Source organism: Mirounga leonina, unplaced genomic scaffold, assembly GCF_011800145.1.
Source record: "Mirounga leonina isolate KUSES-001 unplaced genomic scaffold, KU_Mleo_1.0 Mir_488, whole genome shotgun sequence".
In the NCBI taxonomy this organism is placed as follows: domain Eukaryota; kingdom Metazoa; phylum Chordata; class Mammalia; order Carnivora; family Phocidae; genus Mirounga; species Mirounga leonina.
Window position 1 is genome coordinate 97,613 of NW_023270777.1, and position 24,233 is coordinate 121,845.

The following is a 24,233-nucleotide window of genomic DNA, read 5'->3' on the forward strand; positions in this document are numbered from 1 at the left end:
CTGCCCTTGCTATCTCTCTCTCCCTCTGTCAAATAAATAAATAAAATCTTTAAAAAAATAATAATTTGGAGGAGAAAGTAGGTGGGATTTAGATGAAATAAAATTGGCCTTGAGTTGGTTCCTATTAGAACTGGAACGTGAGAGAGATCATTCTACGCTTATCTCGGCTTTCCTCTGTTTAAAATTTTCCATTAAACAAACAAACATAAGACATCCCCAGATCCTCTCTCCAATCAGAAGCCTGGGGAGTTGATTCCATCAGAGACAGTAGCACAGAGTCTCTGGACGAGGAAATATCAGGCACTAGAGTTTACAGGGTAAAGGTTTAGAAGACTCACTCTTCCTCTCGGGCTCCCAGAATGCTAGCAGCCAGTCTCACACCCTCCAGGCAAGAGACTGCGGCACCAGACAAGCCCATGAGGACAGACCTGGACACACCGATACCGGAGGGCTCCCCATGAAAGGGGCCAACCCGTTCACCTTACGGTGAGGCTCAGCGTCACCAGCCAGATGCATGGAGAACCCACCTCTTTAGTCTCCCACTCTTTAATAGGAGTTTCCAGCCCAGGACAACTGGACATTTGAGGAAAGGCTTCATAGGAAACACACAAATGGCAACTTGGAGAAAAGAAAGGAGGAGAAGAAAATGTCAAAAAGATTATCGTTAATATCTTCAGAGAAATATTTCAAAAAATATTTTTAATACCAGCTTACTGAGGTATAATTCACATATCACAAAACTCACCCTCTTAAAGTGCACAACCTAGTGGCTTTAGTATATTCAGAGTTGGGGAGCCGCCACCACCACCACCACCTAATAAAAAAGGACCCTGCATCGTCATGAAAGGCCAAGAGACTATTACTGAAAACAGTCTATTCAGAACATTTTCATAAGCTCTTGAAAGTTAAAAATACCACAGCAAAATGAAAATCTCAACAGCAGATTTGGGAAGATAAATCTCAAAAGGCTGGAAGATAAATTGACTAAAGTGCCCAGAGACTAGAGCAAAAGACAAAGTGATGGAAACTAGGCAAGGCAAGAGGAAAAGAAACGGGAGACCAGTCCAGGAATCCAATACCCAAATACTACAAGTCCCAGAGAAGGAAACACAGAAACAGGAGGGAGGGAAATGACAATTCTTACGGGCCAAGATAATCTCTTCCAACTGAAGGACATGAGTTTTGAAACTGAAGAGGCTGAATACCCTCCGCAGTGAATAAAAGCACATCGTATTGAGATCTCATAACACGGAGAGGAAAGAGAAGTTCCTACTTCCAGGGAGAAGACACACTGTCCATGTCAGAGGTCAGGAATCAGAGGCTGATTCAGCAGTTACACAGGGAGCTGGAATAGGCGCAGGGCCTTCAACATTCTGGGGGGACTCTCTCTAACCCAGTAGTTAATACACAGTCAAAATACCACCAACTGTGAGAGAGTGGAAAAAGACATTCTCACACATGCAAGGCTCTCAAAAAATAAACTAGTTAATGCTCCCTTATTCAGAAAGCTCCTAGAGGGTGCAGTCACCAGAAAACCGAATAGGCCAAGAAAGGGAAAGAATGGGGTCCAGCCTAGAGAGAAAATGAATCCCCGGCTGCTGGAGATGCCAACAACCTAAAGAACACCAGGTCCAGAATGAAGCGGATCAGAGGGTTCTTGAGAAGGTGAGTCTGATGGAATTCCCATGTGCCTGAACACAGCCAATGTGTTGCAAGAGATTCAGGCAAGTGGCAGAGAATCTGGGGTTAAATTAATGACAGAAGAACATAAAAGTAAGCACAAGAACAGTACCAATTCTGTTGTTAACCTCAGAGAAAATACAAAGCTGTGTAAGAAAGGGGTCGCAGTCGTGGAGCGCTGCATGGCTCAGCCACGTACAGGATTTACATGCCCGTAATAACCTCCACACCAAGATGAAAGGATCTGCAGGGAGGAAAGGAGATGCGTGGATGCGGGCCCGGACAGGAAGGGGAAAGTCAACTGAGGACTCACCTTCTGCAGCGGGAATAAAACAAAGTCTAAAACTGGAAACTCATGAAGGAATGTACACATGCTGCCTGGCGATACACAGGTAAACCACTCATGAGCCAGCTGCAGGAGCTGAGGAGTGACGGCAACCCCGGGCGGGAGCACGGAGGACCACTGCTTTTAGCAGGAGCCTCGTGGACTGCCTGGGTGGCTCAGTCGGTCGGGCGTCTGACTTCAGCTGGGGTCATGATCTCAGGGTCCTGGGATCAAGCCCCGCATTGGGCTCCCTGCTCAGTGGCAAGTCTCCTTGTCCCTCTGCCCCTCCCCACTCATTCTCTCTCTCTGAAATAAATAGGTGAAATCTTTATAAAAAAAAATAAATTACATTAAAATTATAAAAAAAGATTCTGTTGATCTATCAATAGTTAATGAATACAATAAAAAGAATTTTCAAACAAACAAAAACAAACATATTGGGTGAAAAAAAATCTGAACAGCATTGCTAACAGCTTCACCAAATAAATACATAACTTCCCACGCTTGGAAATTGTCTTTAAAGAAACATACAGGTTTTCAAATCCAACACTTAACACCTAGCTTGTTTTACAGGACTTCACAGAATCCAGTTTGCTCACGCGCTCACTCAACACCCTCTGATAAGCAGCCACTATACACCCGAATGCGCTCGGCTCTGCGCATGTTAAAATGAACAGGGCACAGTCCTTGCCCTCCAAAATCCTCACAGCCTTGGAAAAGACGGATGTGCAAACCAACAGCAATGTGATGTGTAATGATTATCACAACAGAACTATAGCATAAACAACTACAGTACCTAACATTTACTGAGTATTTACTAAGCACCAGGCAGAGCTCCAAGCACCTCAGCTGGGTCAACTCCTACTTTCCGCAACAACCCTAAAGGTAGGTACTACCCTTCTACTAGTGAGGGACAGAGAGGTGAAGTATTTTGTTCAAGGTCACAAGGTTAGTACCAGTAAATAATGGTACTTGGATTTGAATCGTGGTATGATTTGGGATCCTACACTATGTGCCACTATGCCAGGAGCTAACAGACACACCAGAGGCCAGAAGCCCAAAAGGGACTGGGACGTTCGGGGGAAATGGCCCTGAGAAAACCACCCCTGCACTGAGCTTTAATGAGTAACTAGGAATTTGTAAGCATGTGGAGATGAGGCAGCCATCCTACGGAGAGGGGCCAGAATGTGAGCATGGACACAGAGTGCATGGATGACCTCGAGGACTCTCCTGCTTGGTGTGGCTCTGAGGCAGGGCAGCAGACGAAGAGACAGAAGTCAGAATAGAGAGAGCCTGGCCCATCAGGCTGAGGAGCTCCATCGCATAGTAAGGGTACCAGGAGGCCACTGGAGAATATTAAGGGAGGAGAAGACTGATCATTCCAGATCTATTTAAACCCTCAAATTGGAATGGACCTACCAATCTCTTAACATACATGCCTTCGCATGGCTTGAACTCCTCTCCAGTGTCTCTGTGACACACACTGGTGATGGGAAGCTCATGTCTTTTGACCACTTCTGACAGCAACAACTCTCTTCTCTGTATAATGAATGGAAATGTGTCTCCCTAATGTCACCACCTATGGGGCGCTTCAGAACACATCTGATCCCTCTGCCCCAAAACAGCCCACAGATCACTAAACATGGTGGTCAACAGGCCCTGAGTCTCCCTCAGCCAGTTCTCTATCTGCTACGGCTTTAGTCTCATTCCCATGCTGGCTGTCCCCTCTGGGACCCTCCAGTTTGACATAACCTCAGAGCAGTGCGTCTCAAGTCTCACTGGCTGATCCACTGTAAGAAATACATCTCGGGGGGCGCCTGGGTGGCTCAGTCGGTGAAGCATCTGTCTTCGGCTCAGGTCATGACCCCAGGGTCCTGGGATAGAGCCCTGTGTCAGGCTCCCTGCTCCGCGGGGAGCCTGCTTCTCCCTCTCCCTCTGCCACTCCCCCTGCCTGTGATCTCTCTCTCTGTCAAATAAAATAAAATAAAATAAAATAAAAAAATAAAATAAAATAAAATAAAATAAAAAAATAAAATAAAATAAATAAAATAAAATAGAAATACATTTCTGTGATACTGATATAAAAGTCTCATGAAACAATGTAATACTTTCTTATCAGATACAACGTACCCTGATCTTTTCTATTCCATTCTATTCTCTTTCATGTTTCACATGCAAGTTAACACTCACCCGATTCCCAACAGTTTGAAACTCTACAGCCTGGAACATGGGGCCCCAAACCCAACTGAATACAGTGGGTCTGGCCCTAACTGTGCAAAGTGAAGCAAGTCGACCTTCTCTCTAAAAACAAAGCAATGCCCCCTATTTCCAAGGAGCTAACACCCATCTCCATGCAGACAGTAACCTGGCCGCTGTATCTTCCTCCTCCTCTCCTGATTCAGGCCTCTTCCTACCACACCCACTTATGTGCTTTGCCATCTACACCATAACCATTCGGGCAGCACCCAAGTGCAGGCCCTCTGCACGCAGCATGTAAGAGATAAAAAGTGTAACACAGTCAGGCTAAGGGGAAGTGTGGATGCAAGGATGGTGCCAAATTCACCACTTCTCTGTGAGACCCGGGACAAGACTCTGGGCCCCTAAGTCTCAACCCCTCTTCCTGTCCAACCTTTCCTCATAGCTTGTTGTGAAGACTCGAAGGTCTCACAAACAAGACTATGCCAGGTAAACTGCAAAGAACTGTTATTACAATCTCGTTAGAAGGCCATTATTGATCCACCTTGCAGACAAGAGAGAGAAGCAGAATGGTCGACTGCAGATTTCCATCCATTGGCCCCAGCCCAAGGGCAACACGGGACAACGCTCAGACCATTCCTGCTTAACCTCCTTAACCACCTGTGGGATCAAGACCACGGTATACATGAGAATGTGCCAAAATCCTCACAGACCAGAATGGGGACACAGAGCAGCAGAACACATGCATGGGGCTTCATACAAAGGCTGGACACTGGTTCAACCTGGGAGAAACAAGCTGCATAAGAGATGTGGAGCTGGTCCCAGTCCTGCCACTTGCTGGCTGAGGCTCACCTCTCCACTTACGGCCTCAGTTTACCCATCTGTGAGACCGTGCTACCTCCATGTCTGAAAGGGCTGTCAGAAGACGGAGTAAACCCTCCTAGGGCAGGGCCGGAGCAACAGAGAAGAACACCACTAACAGCAGCAAGGGTGTGCCAGGCACTGTTCTAGGAGCTCTACACGCACTAACTCGTCGAATCCTCATGCTAACTATACAGGGTAGCTACCATTATCATGCGCATCTTTTAGGAGAGACAGCTGAGATGCAGAGTGGTTGTGTGAGTTAATCACACGGCTTGAGGATGGTGGAACCAGGATTTTCCCACATGCAGTTTGACCCCAGAGCCCAAGTCTGAAACTCAGGCTGAACAACAGTGAAACAGGTAGACATACAAAACAGCAAGTTCACTGACACTGTTAACAGACTCACCACACAGCTGTCCAGGATGTTACAGAAGGGACTCTTTTATTGGGCAAGGGGAGGGGATAGGTTGCATGCAATGCTTACTAAGGTCCCCCCCAACTCATACTCTAGACAAGGTGCCAAAGGAGTGCCATTCTCAAACTCTGCCACACTCTTTCACCCCAATTTATCTGCATATACTATACCTTTTTTTTTTTTTTGAGAGCAAACACGCAAGCAAGGTGGGGAGGAGGGGCAGAGGGAGGAGGAGAGAGAGAATCCCAAGCAGACTCCACACTGAGCACAGAGTCCTTCACAGGGCTCGATCTCACAACCTCGCTGCAATCATGACCTGAGCTGAAATCAAGAGGCAGATGTTCAAATGACTGAGCCACCCAGGCATCCCTGTGCTATACCTTCAACTCTATCCCTTCCTTCCTTTGCCTGGCAAATTCTTCCAGCCTCTCAAGCCCTGGTTTGGTGAAGCCTTTCCCAAACTCCATGCTACTGTTAAACGCTCCTCTGTGGTCCCTGAAAGGGAAAAGGGCTTAGGATGGAGCAAAGGGCTAAAGGGGATAAAGGAAGCCAAGGACAAAATCCCCACATGTATGAGAAACTGTGAATAGGCGTGGCCGGCTAAAAAGCACCAGGAGATAAGAGTGGAAAGGTATACAGGCCAAAAGGTTAACCTAACATTTGATTCTAAAAGCAATGGGGAGCCACTGCAGTTTCTACAGTATGACAGGACATGATGAAGTGGTATTTTGGAAATCAGGAGAAGGTAGAACAAAGCTGTGGCCTTTCCTCTCTAGCTCTTCTTCTCCAGAGAAGCCAATACCATCATCCCAACACAGCAAAGCACACAGGGTCTAAATAACCTCCAGTTCACCCAGCATCTTTCTCTCCTACACTGCCTGTCACCATCGCCGGCCATCGCTCACTGAAGGCTTCCTTCCGTATGCCGGAGCAGCGCAGGCAGGTGGGCGGGGGGCCTCACAGCCAAACGGCAGGACGAGACCAGACAGTGCGCTCCCAATGCCAAACAGGCAACAAGAGCCTCAAGGGCGGGGCCAAAACAGAGTTATACAGAAGACACTGGAACCATGCCACGAGAAACACTTGGTCCTGACCGGGTGATGGTGCCGAGTCAGGGAGCCTTGGAGAACTGAGAGAAACAAGGTCCACACACAGGACAAGGCAGGTGTCCCACTGGCTAGGGCACAGGGCTCGAGCAGGGGAACAGAGGCAGATGAGGCCTGCCCGTGGGCTCTCGCCCATTCTGAGCAATGCGTATTTGACTCTTCAGGCAATAGGGAGTCTCTGCAGGCTCTGAGCTGAGGGCAAGTGATGTCTGTAACCTGCTTCATCTTTCCCGCACAGACAGGAGTCTCTCACACTCTGTGTCTTCAAAGGGTAGAGAATTACATCTGCATAATTCTATCAGCATAGTTTTTGGGCTCAGAGACATTCTAAACTAACTGATTAAAACTTTTGACCTGATAATGACAAATGGTATTTTTCTCTAAATTTCCTTTAAACCAAGCTAAGACCCTTTTTAAGGTTTCACTATAACTATATATATATATATTTTTTAAAGATTTTATTTATTTATTTGCGAGAGAGAATGAGAGACAGAGAGCACAAGAGGGAGGAGGGTCAGAGGGAGAAGCAGACTCCCTGCTGAGCAGGGAGCCCGATATGGGACTCGATCCCGGGTCTCCAGGATCGTGACCTGAGCCGAAGGCAGTCGCTTAACCGACTGAGCCACCCAGGCGCCCCACTATAACTATATTTAACCGTTTCCCCAAACATCAAAAAATACCTTACCACTCCGAGGTTACAGATTGACTAGAAAGTACGAGGCTGGAGAACGAGTCAGTCTGCTAACCCAACCTGAGGGTCGTGGGGGCAGCGCACTTACTACCACAGCTGCGCCGAGGCGGTTAGTGGGTGGACGATAATGGTCCTGCCCGCAGACTTCACAGCCTAATGAATTTCACCAAGGAAGCACCAGAGCTAGTATGGCAAATTAGTAAAATAAGGCCTATTTCTCTCAAATTCCCACCTGAAAGCCATGTGCCATCATCCTCTGTTCAGCACCTCTTCCTGCCCGACACACTACATAATTTTCTGGAAGCAGAGCATACTGAGAGCACAAACACAGACTCTCTAATCTCTGGTGTCAAACAGGTATTTAATTTTAACGCTATTCCTCATCTGTATAAAAGTCAAGTAGCTACTGCTCCCCAGGACCAAACCAGGGTCCTTCCCCATGGGCCACACCTATCACGAGAGAAGGTATGTCACTATAAAATGATAAACCTTCAGACTTTGATCTATAGTACAACTCCGGCAACTTCTTTAGGGTACCACCTCCAACAACGAAGGTCATGGGAACGTGAAGGCAAGACACCTGGGGGGACACAGATGACACTGCCGATCTGGAGCCCAAGAGCAGGCATATAAAACTTGGAAATACTTGGCATTATAATACTAATGTATACCAAAGGTAACCTGCTCTACTGTGCTGGGTCTCATAAAATGAAAGAAGGGAAAAAACTCATCATTTCAGTTGCTATAAAGACATTTTATTATCATTTCCCCTAAACCTTTAATCTTGAAGTATCACAATACATTTTCACAAGCTTACGTGTAAAATTAACTAAGACACAGAATTATCTACTTACTCAAACCAAAGGACAGACTTATTTTAGAGCACGGAATCACACATATGGCTAATACTTATCTTCTTGGACATTTCTCCGTATAATTACTCCATACTTACGGACAGGACAACCACTGTGAGTTATCCCAATCGGCTTTTCAAACCCTGGCTAAGCCTTCACATGCAGACAGACCTGCTCTCTTCAACTAGCAAATGCTAACCAGCAGGAAGGGAAAGTCACCAGATTTCAGTATCAGGCCAACCCCAACTGTCCCCGTACCAAATCTAATAAAGGTGAAGAGGCTTCAGGAAAAATGCACGATGCTTTTTCTCAAATTTGAATTATTCTTGCTAGGTCTCCCTTAGCATGTAGGGAAAAATTAAAGAATCAAGGCTAAAAAAAAGAAAGAAAGAAAGAAAAATGGTGAGACTAAAGAAAAATAATCCCAGAGAAACAGGTCCTTAGAGGAGGAAGGGTACAGGGCTTGGAGTCAGAAGACTCACACTAGAGTGTTAGTCCTAGAATTTATTTTCCCATCTTACTTGAGCGAGTCCCTGAACCCTACCGTGTCTTCAGTCTCATCCTCATTGTGGCGGCTGGGGTCACCCCCCAGCCTTGCACGGCTGGCCTAAATCACTAGACACCAGGCATGTGAACACATTGTAGAGAGTGAGGGGGGATAGCTATACAGATGTGAAAGAAGACTTCCAAACGTGTATTTTGTGAGTTTGGTGGATGGATACTTAATACCCTATGACACAGCTCTAGGTGGCCCCAGGGATTTTTACAAAAGTAAAATAACGAACTTGCAACCTTTTACAAGTCACCAGTTCTGATTGCTGGGCTTCTGACTCCTTAATGTTTATTTCTGCCACAGTGTGACTACTGTGATTTTGAGTTTCATAACAGGAAGGTACAACCACTCAGGTTTTTCTTCCCATATATTTCTCTGGTTACAGTGGCTGAACGACCTCTGGATTTAACTATGCTCAACAGTCCACGGACTACCTCCAAGGGATTTAAGTTCTCACAGAGCACACATACACACACACACACGTCACACTAGGAGGAAACAATGTGGCTATTTTCTCATGAAAACCCAATGAACAAACAGATGACTGTATTTCAAGCAGTCTTCTCTCCTAGGACTCCCAGTCTGAGAGAGACCTCCACTTAGCTGCCCCATGGACACATTAAGCTCAGCATGGCCAAACCAAACTCATCTTCTGTCTCCAGGTCTTCCCTTCCTGAGAAGTTTCTGTTCTCAATAAACAGCCCTGTCACCTTTCCAGTTGCTTAAGACAGTAATGTTGGTGGAGTCATCCTTAATTCCTTTCCCCTTCTAATCCTCTGCTCACACATAAGTCTCAAGGGGGCTTATTCTACTTCCTAAATAGCTCTCAAAATTGTTCATGCCATTTTAGCTGCCATCACCCCAGCCCCAAGCCACTTAGTTTCTTACCTGAACTGTCGTAATAGCTTCCTAACTGATCTGCTTGGACCCACTCTAGCCCCTCTACAACCGGCTCCCCAGAAGGCAGCCACAGCATCATGTACCTTGCTCCAGTTTCCAAACCCCCTTATAACAGAGGCTGCAAAGGACTCCCCATGACCTGATTCCTGCCTACTTCTCTAGCCTTGCTCTTCTCCTTCTGCATTCAAGGATCTAACCATGTGTGTTATTGCAACCCGGTATCTGTCCTCCTCTTTCTCAGTAATCACATCCTTATTTTTCAGCTAAATACATGGCCATTGAATAGAAATCTTTCCCAGCCTCCCTTGCAGCTCAGTGTGGCCATGTCACTGGGCTTGAGCCAATGGGAGGTGAGCCCTGCCCTTAAGAAAGGAGGTGTGGCCCTCTCCTTCCATTTCCCTTTCCTGCCGTTGTAATGCACAAAGTGACAGCTGAAGGAATCATTTGGGTCACTAGGTAGAAGGTGCCTGTGGAGGATGACAGCACAAGATGGATGGGGCCAGGTCCCTGATGACTGAAACTGCCATGTCAAACCTGGACTACCCACCTGGACTTTTTCATAAGAAGCTTGTTTACTATTTTTTTTAAAAGATTTTATTTATTAATTTATTTGACAGAGAGCACAAGCAGGGGGAGTGGCAGGCAGAGGGAGAGGGAGAAGCAGGCTCCCCGCAGAGCAGGGGGAGCCTGATGTGGGACTCAATCCCAGGACCCAGGGATCACAACCTGAGCCGAAGGCAGACGCTTCACCAACTGAGCCACCCAGGCGCCCAGAAACTTGTCTACTGTTTAAACTACTGATGCACTGACTTTTCTGTCCCTTGCAGCAGTTTTATCTAAGCCTCATACATCACACCATTCTTCCAGATTCTCCATTCTCTGGACTTTGACTTGTGCATGGAATTCCCTCTCCCTGAAACACCGCTAACCCTTCTGCTCCTCGTCTGTTATCTGTCACCCTTTGAATCTGAGCTGAAATGTGACTTTCCAGGTAAGTTTTCCTTGACTTCCAAGGTGAGGTTAAATCCTCCTGCTATATTTTCCCTTACACTTTCCTTTGGCTAATACTCACTATACCTATAATTGCTGGGTTCACGTGAGTCTCCTTCAGTACCACATACTCTTTAAGAGCAAGTATCTGCTTTGTCCACTGTCATCCAGGTGCCTGGTACTCAGTATTTGCCCAACAAATATTTGCCCAATGAAAAATATCATAACCCTTGAGTGATTTCTGGACCACACCTAAGGACTTCTTGGCCTTGGACGCCTGGGGGTTCAGTTGGTTAAGCATCTGCCTTCGGCTCAGGTTATGATCCCAGGGTCCTGGGATCGAGCCCCGCATCGGGCTCCCTGCTCTGCGGGGAGTCTGCTTCTCCCTCTGACCCTCCCCCCTCTCATGTGCTCTCTCTCATTCTCTCTCTCTCAAATAAATAAAATCATGGGGCGCCTGGGTGGCTCAGTTGGTTAAGTGACTGCCTTCTGCTCGGGTCATGATCCTGGAGTCCCGGGATCGAGCCCCGCATCGGGCTCCCTGCTCGGCGGGGAGTCTGCTTCTCCCTCTGCCCCCCCCCTGCCCATGCTCTCTCTCTCTCTCTCTTTCTCTCTAAGTAAATAAATAAAGTATTTTTTACAAAAGGACTCCTGTGGGGCGCCTGGGTGGCTCAGTTGGTTAAGCGACTGCCTTCAGCTCAGGTCATGATCCTGGAGTCCCAGGATCGAGTCCCGCATCGGGCTCCCTGCTCGGCAGGGAGTCTGCTTTTCCCTCTGCCCCTCCCTCTGCCCATGCTCTCTCTCTCTCTCTAAGTAAATAAATAAAGTATTTTTTTAAAAAGGACTCCTGTCATCTCTGCTTGAAGCTCTAGTCCTGTCAGACACTCTCAATGTAAATACTGTTTCTCTCCATTCTCTTCCGGACAATTCGGAAATGGGCCAACTCCTTCAACAGATCTACACAGCTCTTTCTGGCGCCCCTTCATTTTCTGTTAATACACCCAGAGCTAGAAAGTGAAGCATTATGCGGACTCTTGGAATTAATATATATAGATGGAGACCCTTCACTAACTAGTATGACCACATCTTCAAGAACTGGGATGTCTTACAGGTATTTTTTAAAAGAAAATATAAGAAACATACAAACCCTATTATCTTAATTCTGACCATATACAGGAAAACATTCTTTTTTTTTTTTTTAAGATTTTGTTTATTTATTTGAGAGAGAATGAGAGACAGCACAAGAGGGAAGAGGGTCAGAGGCAGACCCCCCGCCGAGCAGGGAGCCCAACGCGGGACTCGATCCCGGGACTCCAGGATCATGACCTGAGCCGAAGGCAGTGGCTTAACCGACTGAGCCACCCAGGCGCCCCTACAGGAAAACATTCTTAAAGTATTTTAAAGGCCTCTGGCTGTAAAGTGCACATCACTTTTTAATGGCATTACAAGCACCTGTCAGTTTACTGCCTTACATGCTCACCCTTCACTGACACTGAAGATTCTACACGGCTTACTCACCTTCACAAATTAAGCATCTTTTTGTTGTAACACCGTGGAGTTAAAGAAATAGGGTCCCAAGAAGAAGGCAGTGGGACGTAAGACAAAGAAGCAAACAAATCAAGAGATCTGAGTGCTAGGTCTTAGGTTGCCAACGAGTCAGTGGGAGACCCTGGATCAGCTCTCTTTTTAACTGTAAAATGAAACGTACAAGTAATTCCTAACACCCCTTCCGAGAAAAAAATATTTTGTTGCCGGATCAATTCGCTGTTGGTGATTTAACAGAGATGATGTTAGTGATTATGCCCCAAACTGTGTCATTACGAGCGCCGCCGGGAAACCTGGCATTTGCCTGTCAGTTTCAGGTTACACGGAGGTTTAAATGAGTCTTACTATCTAAAAACAAATGTGTATTTTGGAAAAGCTAGTTTTTGTGTGATGAGAACGGCTTTTAGAACGTGAGCTTTCCCAGTGCATGTCATTCTCCCCCCACATTTGCTAGGCGCCCACACTGGATTCAGAAGGTGCTCTGTCAACTCCACCGGTCAATAAAACAGAAGGGTTTGCACGGCCACTCCCTTGATCCCCAGGCCTCCGTTCCCTTCGACCGTCCCGGAGCCTGATCAGGAAGCTCCGGAGAGCAGTCGGGGCAGCGCCAGGCAACAGCACAAATGTCTGTGTTACAGGAACACGCAAAGACATGCGGGCCTGCCGAGCTCCTCCGATCCAGGACGGACTAGTCCAGGCTTTCCACGCCTCTAGCAGAGGTCGAAGAGATTCGCAGCCGTGCCCCGCGCTGTACGGGCTGGATGCGAGCTCCCATTCTCAGAACCCGCACCCTGCGGGGTCCCGCCGGGCCACGCGAGAGCCCCTGCCCACCTCCGCACACCCGCCTGCCCCCGCCCCGCCGTCGCCAGCCGGTCCTGACCTCCTCGAACTGCTCGCCCGAGCAGCCGGCGCCACGAGCCTCCAGCAGCTCCCGGAACTGCTCCAGGGTGACCGACTCTTCGCCGCGGCCCAGCCGCTCTTCCAGCCAGCGCAAGAGCGCGCCGTGGTGCCTAGACACCAGCGACTCGCAGGGCGGCGCGGGCCGCAACGCCGCCGCCGCCTCTCGCAGTCGGGCCGGCTCCAGCAGCGCCGCGGCGGGCGGCAGCGCGGGCGCCGGGGGGCCCGAGCCGGAGATCGTGCCCGAGTCCGCGGCCCAGTCCCGGGGCGGACCCCAGCCCTCGGCCCCCGCGGCGGCCGCTTCGTCTTCACTGCTGTGGCTCGGAGCGTTCCCCATGGAGTCTCCGTCTCGGGCGCCCGGCTGTGCCGCCGCCGCCGCCGCCTCCCCGCCTCGACCTGTCAACCTCCGGCGGCACCGGGCGGGCGGGGACGGGGAGGGGACGACGGCGGCAGAGGCTTCCGGCTTCCTCGCCGTCGAGCGAGGCCTGCTGTCGCAAAGGCGCCGTCAAGCGGACTCAGGCAGATGCCGTAAGACAGCGAGCGGAGGACGGCTTGCGCAGGGGGTGGAAACCCGATTTCCCAGAGGGCGAGTCCGCGCTAACGTCACGTCATCCCGCAGCCTCCTTTGCCGCCATCTTTGTTGGGGGCGGCGACGGCGCGGCCGAGCCCTCGGCGCTGACACTCTCGCTCGCCCTCCGCGTTCACTGCGTACGCTGAGGAAAAGCGAAGGCGGGGAGCGGAGCCGGGGAGCGGTCTCTCGCCGAGGCCGTTCCCCCTTCAGTACCCCGCTGTCCCCTGGGGGGCGCGGGCGGGACGACGGGGCGTCGCGCCGGGGACGTCGGCCGGAGGCGTCGCGCCTGCGTCGCCGCCATCTTGGCCGCGGGAGGCGGGGCGGCCGCCTGCGGGCTGCATGCTGGGGCTCGGCGGGCGTGGGCTGCTGTGGGGCCTGGCGGCGGCGGCGGCGGCGGCGGCGGCGGCTCGGTGGACGGGCTGGTGGAGCGGCCGCGCTGGCCTTCGCCTTTTCGTCCCCGAGGAGCTGGCCCGCTACCGCGGCGGCCCCGGGGCCCCGGGCCTCTACTTGGCGTTGCTCGGCCGCGTCTACGATGTGTCCTCCGGCCGGAGGCACTACGAGCCGGGGGCCCCCTATAGCGGCCTCGCAGGTATCAGCCTCGTTCGCCGTGCGCTCGTCCGTGCGCTTGTTCGTGCGTCCGTTCATTCGTTCATACGCCCTTTTGTGCGCACAGTCATCGGGCTGGCGTGGGGGCCGTGCTCGGCTGCACCGTCCCGCGGGGGCCGAACGCCCGGGCGGGACGGTGGCCCGCTGCTGGCAGCCCAGCCCGCGCCCTCCCTGTCTTTCCGGGCGTTCCTTGCGACGAAGGTTCGAGAAACGGGCTTCGGGCCGCTCGTGTGTTACCCACCGGCCGGGCAGAGGCCCCCGGGCAGCTGCTCCGCGCCACCCTGCGTGGCTCAGCGCGCGGCGATGCGGGGGCCGGGTCCCTGCGCGCAGAGGCCCCCTACGGACCGCAGTCGTCTCTTGGGGGAGTCCCTGTCCGAGTTTCCCCGAAAAACAGTGCACTTGGCGTGAGTCGTTCTTGTTTCTGGTGCAGACGCACTTCCGTCCGTTGAGGACGATCAGGTTAGAGCACAGACGAGGGTCTGGGCACCTTTACGGTCTGTCAGAACTTGGGAGAAAGCTGCACGTACGTTAGGCCTGGAACGTGTGTCAAACGACGTTCATTCTGCTGTCCTGCCCCATAGTTGAGGGCGTTGGCGAATGGGATTCGTTGACAGGCTTTGGACCGGGACCGCCAGCCTGTCGAGCCAGGCTGGAGGGATAACCATGTCCCAGGTTAGAGAGCAACAAACCAATGCTGAGCTTAGGGCCGGTGACTAGGCTCATGTTAAATAAGCACTTTGCATTTGGGAAGCTGCCTCCGGTACTTAGATGCAAGTCACTTCCTGTCTCTGGGGAGAACTTCAGAAACGGAAGCCTTGACAGAGAAGGAACTCGGGTCAGTGGGTGCTGCCAAGCTCCTCAGACAGCCCAGCAAGGACAGGAACTTACCCGCAGCTACACGGTGATCTGGAAGCAGAGCTGGGCCTGGCGTCAGGGTTCATTCACCTGCCCGTGGAGGGCAGCCTGCAGTGCACAGCCCCATCCCACCCTGGCGTAGCTGCCCCAGCAGGATGCACGAGCGTGAACGTGAAACCTTTCATCCCCGGGGCACCGTTCTTTGCAGTGTGCTCTGGCGCCTGCCGAGCTCCTCTGTGCCCGTCCTACACTCACATCTATGCTCTGACCACGGCTGTGCAGCCCGCCGTGTGCCAGGTGCCGAGGAATCAGAAATCCGTGCTCCCCACCACCCGCACAGCCTAGGAGGGAAGCAGAGATGTGCACTCGTGCAGTCGATACTTGTACTATTGTCTATCAAGATATGATTCACACGATGTAAAATCCACCCTTCTAAAGTATGCACTTCAGTACTTTTTAATATAGTTAGAAAGTTGTGCAAACATCAGCATCCTCTAGTTCCAGGCATTTTATCACCCCCAAAGAAACCCCATATCCGTTAGCAGTCACTCCCCAGTCCCTCCTACCCCTCAGCCCCTGGCAGCCTCTGTCCACTTGCATCTGAAGATTTGCCTGTTTGGACTTTTCATACAAGTTGGAATCATACATGAGGCCTTTTGTGTCTGGCTTCTTTCACTTAGCGCAGCATTTTCAAAGTTCGTCCAGGCTGCATCGTCACGTATCAGTGCTGCATTCCGCTTTGTGGCCAAGTAATATTCTGTTGAAGGTATATACCACATTTTGGGTATTCAGTCATCATTTGTTGGGCGTTTTGGTTATTTCCATTTTTGCCTCTTACGAAAACACGGCTATGAATGTACACGTGCACATTTTTGTTTGGACCTATGTTTTCACTTCTCATGTAGTAATGCTTGTGTTTCGCTTTTTGAGAAACTGCCAAGTTATTTTCTAAAGTGGCTGTACTCCTACCATCAATGTAGTAGAGTTCCAGTTTCTCCACATTCTCGCCAAACTGGTCATCTTTTTTTTTTTTTAAAGATTTTATTTATTTATTTGAGAGAGAGAGAATGAGAGACAGAGAGCATGAGAGGGAGGAGGGTCAGAGGGAGAAGCAGACCCCCTGCTGAGCAGGGAGCCCGATGCAGGACTCGATCCCGGGACTCCAGGATCATGACCTGAGCCGAAGGCAGTCGCTTAACCAACTGAGCCACCCAGGCGCCCCATCTTTTTGATTATAGTCATTTAATGGGTTTGATGTGGTAGCCCATTGTGGTTTTGGTTATTTGCGTTTCCCTAATAACTATGATGTTGAGCATCTTTTTATGTGTTTGTTGACCATTTGTGTATCTTCCATGAAGAAAGGCTGTTCAAATCCTTTTCCGTTTTTTAATTGGGTTGTCTTTGTACTTTGAGTTGTGAGAGTTCTTTATATACTCTGGATACTAGGCCCTTATCAGATCCATGATTTGTGAATATTTTCTCCCCTTTTCACTTTCTTGATAGTGTGCTGTAGTGCACAGAATTTAAAAAAAAATTTTTTTTAAGATTTTATTTATTTATTTGACAGAGAGACACAGCGAGAGAGGGAACACAAACAGGGAGCGGGAGAGGGAGAAGCAGGCTCCCCACTGAGCAGGGAGCCCGATGCAGGACTCGATCCCAGGACCCCGGAATCATGACCTGAGCCGAAGGCAGACGCTTAACGACTGAGCCACCCAGACACCCCCAAAATTTAAAAATTTTGATCGAGTTTTTTTTTTCTTTGTTAGCTTGTGCTTTTGGTGTCCTATCTAAGAAACCATCACCTAATCCAAGGGCACAAACATTTACACCTATGTTTTCTTCTAAGAATTGTACAGTTTGAGCTCAGACATTCATGTCATTGATCTATTTTGAGTTAATTTTATATATGTTGTGAGGTAGGGGCCCATTTTCATTCTTCTGCATGTTGCTATCCAGTTGTCCAAGCACCATTTGTTGAAAACACTATTCTTTCCCCCTTTGAATTATTGAAATAATTGTTGAGAATTGACTTACTGAAAATCAACTGTAAATGCATGGGTTTCATTCAGCCAATATTTATTGATAATTACTAAAGACTAGGCACTACCAGACACTGGGGAATCAATACTGAGTTTGGTGTGTTCTCTGCCCTGATAAAACTTGCAGACTAGTAGAAAAGGCAGACATTAGATAGTTATTTCATCAACAATGAGTTATTTTGTGACAAGTGTTAAAAGGAAGACATACTTGTGTTAACATCTGTCCCAGCGAGGGGAGATGAGCTTTTCCTGGAGATGGGGATTAGGGGTTTCCAGATGATTCTCAGAAAATAGGTTCTTGAGTTGGTACAGTGCCAGCGATTTACGAGCTCATCTACTTGGAAACCTGTCTCCTGCAGGCCGGGATGCATCGAGGGCGTTTGTGACTGGGGACTACTCTGAAGCAGGCCTGGTGGACCATGTAGCTGACTTGTCGTTTTCGGAGGTGCTGACCCTTCAAAATTGGCTTTCATTCTACGAGAAGAATTACGAATTCGTTGGTAGGTATTCCACAGGTCGTTTCCATAGATTCTATTCAGTTGTCCTGCAATTTTTTAAAAGAGTTAGAGTTCTTTGGGGATTGGACTCAAGGTTAAAATCCGTACAATACCCATGAAATTTTCCCCTTAAACTCTGGTTGTTAGTGTGGCTGTGAGTCCCCGAAGGAAGTGTTGGGGGCACTTGTTTCTCTCACTCATACTCTTGGGAGAGCATGATCCTGCCGCTTGCTTTGGCCTCTGTGGCCCCAAAGCCAGGGGTTGCCTGCCACACCTTGAACCACCAGCTCCAGGAGCCTCGCTGGGTCCCAGGCATCGGGCTTCAGCACCCAGTCGGGAGGGCTCGAGGCCTACGTTTGTGTGCAGTTTTGACAGATACTCTTACTTAGCCCTGTAGGGAGACCAGCATTAGTCTGTGTCCATCCCAAAGGAACTGTCTCCCAGACACTTGTTAAAGCCAGTGGTGCTGGGCAAGCAAGGAGGGAATCACCTTTGAAATAGAAAGACACCTAACAGTGTCCCAAAGAAATGTTAGACTCTAAACACTAGAGTGCTTTGTAAACACTGAAAATTGGGTTGGTTGGGGCCCTTTTCCCTCTGTGGAGCCCAACTGGACCCGCTGACTGCCAGGGGAACATCAGTGCTCCTCACCACCAGAATGGGTCTCGGTTGGGAGCGTTCCATCTCTGCCCCTAACACCTCTGACTGTCTGCTCTGTCTTGACCACTTGGGTTACCTTTTCTGAGAACCTTGGCCTTTGCCCGAGCTCCTCCGCTCCCTCCACATCCAGCTGACTAGAACACCCACAGTTCTTTCTGCGTCCAGCCCCCCCACCACACACACTTGTTGGCTCCTGCCCTCCCGGCCTGCACACCCCCTTCTGGGTTTTCCTCCGGGCTGTCCCGGGCCATTCGTGACACCACAACCACGTCTGCGCTGAACGGACTGAGAGCTCTCTGCAGACCTTCAGGAGGCTGGGTTCTCCCTTTTTCCCAGGAGGTTGGTTGAAATATTACCAGGTTAATAAGGAAAAGAAATCCTAACACAAAAGAAAAAGAATAGAGCCCTGAGAGTGGGCAAAGACTGCCAGACCAAACATGTCATCCTGATATTTGGGGAGCAAACTGCTGTGTTTGAACAGTGTTAGCGTATGTGTGTGAGCGTCGGGGAGGGACTGGAGTCAGTCAGCATGTATTTGAATACCTACTCTGGGTAAGTGATGGTTCTGGTCCTCATGGGGACTGGACCAGGGATGAGTTGAATGCAGGTCCTGCCCTCTTTTGGCTCGTTCTATAGGAGGTGGGCTATGTTAGGCTCTTTCGGGCCCAGTAAAGCCCCATCAGAGGAGGAAGTGAAGACAGGAAGCCATCTCGGCAGCTAGTGGCCAAGCCTCACAGGCAAATGAGATGTCTGTGTTCTGGATACAGTGTTGGCTTGGAGACCCAGCCGGTGGTGACCGCCATTCTCACGACACAGCTTCTCCAACTCTTTCTCTGTTGCCTCTATGACTCCTCCCTCTCTGTGGGTCTCATGTCTAAAACCCAGCATGACAGGCTTGTCGCCGTGCACAGAGAGACCCCCTAGGAGGAAGTTTTCTGCTAGATCAACTCAGAGGCTGCACCCTGATCCCCTCATATATTCTAATAAGCACGGAAAGTGAATGCTCTGTACTGGGCTGTTTTGAGTGCTGGGGCCTCACTGGTGGGCAGGAGAGACATACATAAACAAGTAAACCGACCACACAATTCCAGTTGGGACTGAGTGTAAATAAAGCAGATTGATGTGTGTGGGGGGTGTGGTATGTGGCACTTTTGAGCAGATGGTCAGGGGAGGCCTGTTGGAGGGGATAGTAGGTGAGCAGAGACCGGGATGTGAGGAGCCAGTCAGACTGAGGTCTGGGAAGAGAGTATTCCAGGCTGAGGGAACAGTGCCGAGACGGGGAGCAGCTAAGCACGGTCAGCAGATAGAAAGGAAGCCAACGTGCAGGCTGTAGTTTGCGTGAGAAATGCAGAAGGTGGCCAGAACCGCGGTGTCTTCTAGAGGCCGGCCAGACGAGATTTGCTGTTGGATGGACATGAGCACAGGAAAGTGTATGTTGTATACGAAGGAGCAGCAGCTCCTAATCCAGGTCACAAAAGTGACGTAAACAGAATTGGACCAGTCGGGATGGTTGGACGTGAGGGGGGACGAAGCTGCCCCTGGTGGCCCAGTAGTGCAGGGCTCAAGGCCGCTCAGGCACCTGCTCCTCTTGGCCGGCCCTTCCAGAAGCACTTTCTGCTGCTGCTTCCTGTGGCAGGTGCTGCGGGAAGGGGCCTGCACATCGGGACTCAGAGACGAAAGTCCCTGCCCCAAAGGAGAGCTGACCCCTCTGGCTCAGGCCTGCAGGTTCACGGACCCCTTGCTGTTTCCATTCAGTTTGTGCACCGCAGGACTGAGGGAGAGAGGATGGTGGAGGGAGAGTGTGGGCGCCAGCTACTCAGCCTCCCTGTCTCTCTCCTAGGTTGCTCTGAGGGTTTGCGGGATGTTGGTGAAGCACAAGCGTAGCACCTGACCCTGAGTAAATGCTCAATAAATGACTTACTGATAGTTCTACAAGACAAAATCGTTTCACTTTGGGAAGAATTGAGCCACAAAAGTGTGACCCAATAAGCCAGTCATTTGTCGTACGTTTATGGAACACGTCCCGCGTGCCTCCAGCACCGTGGAGCGCCGAGGAAGGAATTACATGCAGTTCTGCCCTCCAGGAAGCGCTGTCTGCATGTGGGGAAGGGTAGGCGGCCTCCGTATGGGGGAGTCCGCAGCTAGAGCAGTCTCGCTTCTATGTGGGGTCTTGTCAGACGTCAAGGGGTTCTTAGTCCTGAGCCAGAAACCCTGGGAGCTTGGGTTTCACCGTGGAGGTGACTGAGACCCTGACATCAGCTGTCCCGTCACCACAGGAAGGGTGATAGGACGGTTCTACGGAGAGGACGGCCTCCCTACGCCGGAACTGACCCAGGTGGAAGCCATGATCAGCCGAGGCTCGGAGGCGGGCCGGCGGGCGCTGGAGGAGAAGCAGACGTTCCCACCGTGCAATGCCGAGTGGAGCTCCAGCAGGGGCAGCCGGCTCTGGTGTTCCCCGGAGAGGTACACAGGCTTCCCTCCCACACGTGACTCGGTGGCACCATAACCCAGCTGTCCACCCAGGGGGACTCTTTGAAAGTACAGGCGTTCTGGGTAGCGAGTCTCAACTGGCTACGTGTCCGAGGCTTCTGGGGCCCCTGACAACCAGGTGAGGTGAGGGTGGGGACCTGGGCGTGTGTTTTGCTTGCTTGCACTTCCCAAAGACCCTGGCCTGGGATGAGCAGGCCCAAGTACAGCTGCTCAGTTTGGCCTGTTGATCCGTCCAAGGGCCTCTGTTCCCTCTTGTCTGCACAAATTCTGGCCGCCTACAGGGACGAGGAGGCGGGGCCGGTCCGCGGCACGAAACATGGCAATTGCTGAGTGTTTCCGAGAAGCCCTTTCCCGTAGAAATAAAGTGAGGGGAGCCCGATTAGGGTAGACGCCCCAGAGATCATTCCCGGGTTGTTTGGGGGCAGCTGGAGGAAAAACGGGTGTTTAATCATCAGGCCCTCAATCCCCTTAACTCTGATGCAGAGGATGGGACCCCCCCCCCGGCACACACAGCAAGCTTCAAGGGCCTCAAGTACGAGCTCAGCTCTCCCTGAGAAGCAGGAGATCCCCTTCCTCAAGTGTAAGCTGTGTACGTCCACCCTCTTCTGTGCGGAGAGGCCTTCTTGCTCTCCTTGTGCAGACGAGAGCCAACAGCCAAAGCTGCTAGCTTTCCCCAGGCCCAGCCCCTGTGTCCATCACGTTTCCTCCACCTTAATTCAGGGATCAGGTGTGGAAGGGGCAGGAGGGAAAGCTCCTGTCCAGTTTTGAAGAGACAGGGCCTGGTCTCCAGAAAGAGGGGCTCGGGGAACCTGGCCTGCCCACCTGAGGGCCTGTTTGCCGGTCTCAGTGGCCCCCTCTGGCCTCACTGCCTTCCCTCCCCCGGCGAGTCCACCCTATCCCTGTGCCTCAGCCCGGTCTGTTTTAACTCCCTTTGGAAACGACAAAGGAGTCCTGAGTTCAGACAGGGACTGGGTGTGGAGTAAGGGGCAGGGAAGGAGTACGAGAGGCGCCAGGATGCAGTGGGGGATTGGAGCCAGACACTGTTTCTGAGACCCTCACGGGCCAGTAGGGGAGAGCCTTTCCCAGGTGTTCGCAGTGCGGGGAAGTAGCGCTGGCTCCTGGGAAGGCACAGGGCAGGGCCCGGGAGCACTAGGACAGCAGGGGAAGCTGGAGGAAGTCAGGAGAGCCGGCAGGGTTAGGGGACGCATGCTGCAGACCGCCGCCTTGGGAAATCGCCAGGTGGCCTACCCCGCTCCCCTCCCCAGAGACTCATGAGTTCCTGCTGGTAACACGTCCTTGTTCCTTCTGTCCTCAGCGGAGGTGTGAGCAGAGACTGGATCGGTGTCCCCAGGAAGCTGTACAAGCCGGGTGCCAAGGAGCCCCACTGTGTGTGCGTGAGAACAACCGGACCCCCTAGCGACCAGTCACCGGGCCTCCCTGCAGACACGAACCGTGGGGACTTGGACCACCCCAGCTTGGGGGAGTACACGGGCTGCCCACCCCTGGCCACCACCTGCTCCTTCCCGCTGTGAGTCCGTGCCCCAGATGGTGATAACCCACAGGGAACCCTGCCTGGAAGCACGCTGCCCACACTCTGCAAACATGGCCCACGCCCCTCACCGAGGGCTCACCCTCCTGTGCCTGAGACCAGAGCGCGCCGGCCTGCCCGGTACCTGTCAGCCTGTTTGTGATCTACTCGCCATCCTTCTTCAGAGCCCTCAGACGGTTATGCATGCAAATCTGACCAACTCAAAACTAACTGGGCTGCCATGCCCGACCTGTAACTCCCCACCCGGCTAGGGCACTGGGGGCACTGGCCAATCGGAGACAGGCAGACGCGTCCAGAGAAGCCACGGATCATTCAGAGCGTCCATGTAACTCTTCTAGGTTCCCCTGATTTTACCTCCGCCCGGAGCCAAGCCACACCCAGTTGATGGGAGCCGAGCCCAACCGGGAGGGGGAACAATGAAACAGGGCAGGCTAATCCTGGAGGGGAAGGGCTTTCGCTTCTACGGAGGCAGCAAATCCAGATGCCTCCGAGCAGCAGTTTGAAGTGAGGATATTCTTTCTCTCTTAAACATTTAGAATTAGGTGTCGGAGAAGTCTGCTTTTTGATCAAAAAGTAGTTTCTCTGCTGTGATGCCTCTCCCGGTGGGGTGTGTGTCCAGGGCAGCCCGTCACCCCTACGCCGACCCCACTGACCGGAGGAGCTTCTTGCTGGGGACCTCCCCTGCCCCCCCCCCCCCGTCCACCTGCCTCACGGCGCTTCCCCCTCCTGAAGGAAACCCTCCTCTGTGGCACTGATCTACTTGTGGCCACACTGCATGTACTCGGGGTCCTTGCTCCCCAGCCCCCCTCGGCTGTGCAGCAGGCTAGACTCTGCCCTCCTCACCCCACGGCCATGGCCGTCCGGGACTGGCCACACCTGACGGCCTCCGGGAAACCCTCCCTTGGTCCTTGTCTGACTCCCTTTTCTCCCCCGGGCACCCCTCTTGGCCCATGAGCTCCCCCACCAGGTCTCCTCACTCCCACCTCAGCTGCATCCAGATAGGCGGCTCCTTGGAGCACGTCCTAGGCACCCAGACTCCACGCTTCCAGAATTCAGTCACCTTGTGGTGTCACACCAAGTGAGGACCCCGGCAGCCATCCAGGACGCCTTCCTCTGCTCCTCCCCTCCTCCCACCCCATCTCAGGGCCCCGGCTCTCCCCCCACCCCACCCCCAGCAGCCTCCCCAGCTCCGGGCTGTCCTTTCTCGCGTGGAAGCAGCAAGTCTCACTGTCCTCTCCCACGCCGCCCTCCGCCCTGCTGTGAGCGGTCACCCTGGATGACCAGGGCACCCCCCCCACCTTCAGTGACTTACCACGTCCACGGCCCTCCCACCACCTCCCCGTGCACCGGGGCACCCTTCCCTGCAGCCTCGTCCACCGCACCGTGCCTGCGGAACCTCCGCCAGGCTGCCCCTCCTGCCTGGACTGGCACCTCTCGGGAGGCAGGCACCTGCGCTCGCCTGGCCTGCCTGCAGCCTTGTTCTGTTCTCTTGTAAGACGACAACCCGGGTTTCCCGTCCGCCTCTCTCCCTGCACAAGGACGGAGGGCTCCCCAGCTTGGTGTCCTGCACCCCCAATACCCAGCACGGGGTGTAAGTGCGCGAGTTAGCTCTTAGTCTGCAGATGAGGCCCCACAGAGCAGTGCAGCTGAGCGTCGAACTCCAGGTTCTTGCCCCGACTCCATGCTGTTTGCACCCCTCCATAGCTCGCTGTGTCCCTGTGGGGTGGGAGGGGGCAGGCAAGGCTCACCTTGGGGAGGTTACAGTGGGCGACAGGAGCCCCGCTAGAGCCCTAGAGGCCATCCTCGGGGTGGGAGTGAGGGACAGTGTGGGGGCCAGGTGCAGAGGAGTTCAGACCCTCTCAAAACATACTGAAAAAAGAAATGAACGGAACAAGGCACCCTGTCATCCCAGCCGAGTGTGGCCGGGGAGGGCCCTGGGCACCCACT

General features: G+C 52.0%; 2 protein-coding genes across 5 annotated transcripts in view; one reads left to right on the forward strand and one right to left on the reverse strand.

The window, feature by feature from the left end:
- ZZEF1 (zinc finger ZZ-type and EF-hand domain containing 1) overlaps window positions 1-13,453 on the reverse strand; it is a 103,158-nt gene extending 89,705 nt beyond the window's left edge. For 2 of the 4 annotated variants that reach the window (XR_004676343.1, XM_034989317.1), the window contains exon 1: window positions 13,000-13,353. Coding sequence is in view for 3 of the 4 variants with exons in the window: in XM_034989317.1 (XP_034845208.1) it covers window positions 13,000-13,353 (354 nt within the window). In the remaining variant the exon portion in view is untranslated. Of the gene's footprint in view, window positions 1-12,999 lie in introns of all 4 variants that reach the window. The other 2 variants (XM_034989318.1, XM_034989316.1) reach the window with 1 other exon arrangement.
- Window positions 13,454-13,662: 209 nt separating this feature from the next.
- LOC117999921 (neuferricin) lies at window positions 13,663-22,844 on the forward strand. The gene is made up of 4 exons (XM_034989323.1): window positions 13,663-14,176; window positions 17,450-17,590; window positions 20,524-20,710; window positions 22,053-22,844. The coding sequence occupies exons 1-4, from the start codon at window positions 13,927-13,929 to the stop codon at window positions 22,267-22,269; spliced, it is 795 nt and encodes a 264-aa protein (XP_034845214.1). The 5' UTR covers window positions 13,663-13,926; the 3' UTR covers window positions 22,270-22,844.
- Window positions 22,845-24,233: the final 1,389 nt, after the last annotated feature.

Excerpts from the sequence above, each read along its gene's own strand:
- LOC117999921 (XM_034989323.1), top strand. The coding sequence starts at position 13,927 with ATGCTGGGGCTCGGCGGGCGTGGGCTGCTGTGGGGCCTGGCGGCGGCG. Across the intron at positions 17,591-20,523 it reads GAAGAATTACGAATTCGTTG|GAAGGGTGATAGGACGGTTC; the intron begins GTAGGTATTCCA and ends CCGTCACCACAG. Across the intron at positions 20,711-22,052 it reads CTCTGGTGTTCCCCGGAGAG|CGGAGGTGTGAGCAGAGACT; the intron begins GTACACAGGCTT and ends TTCTGTCCTCAG.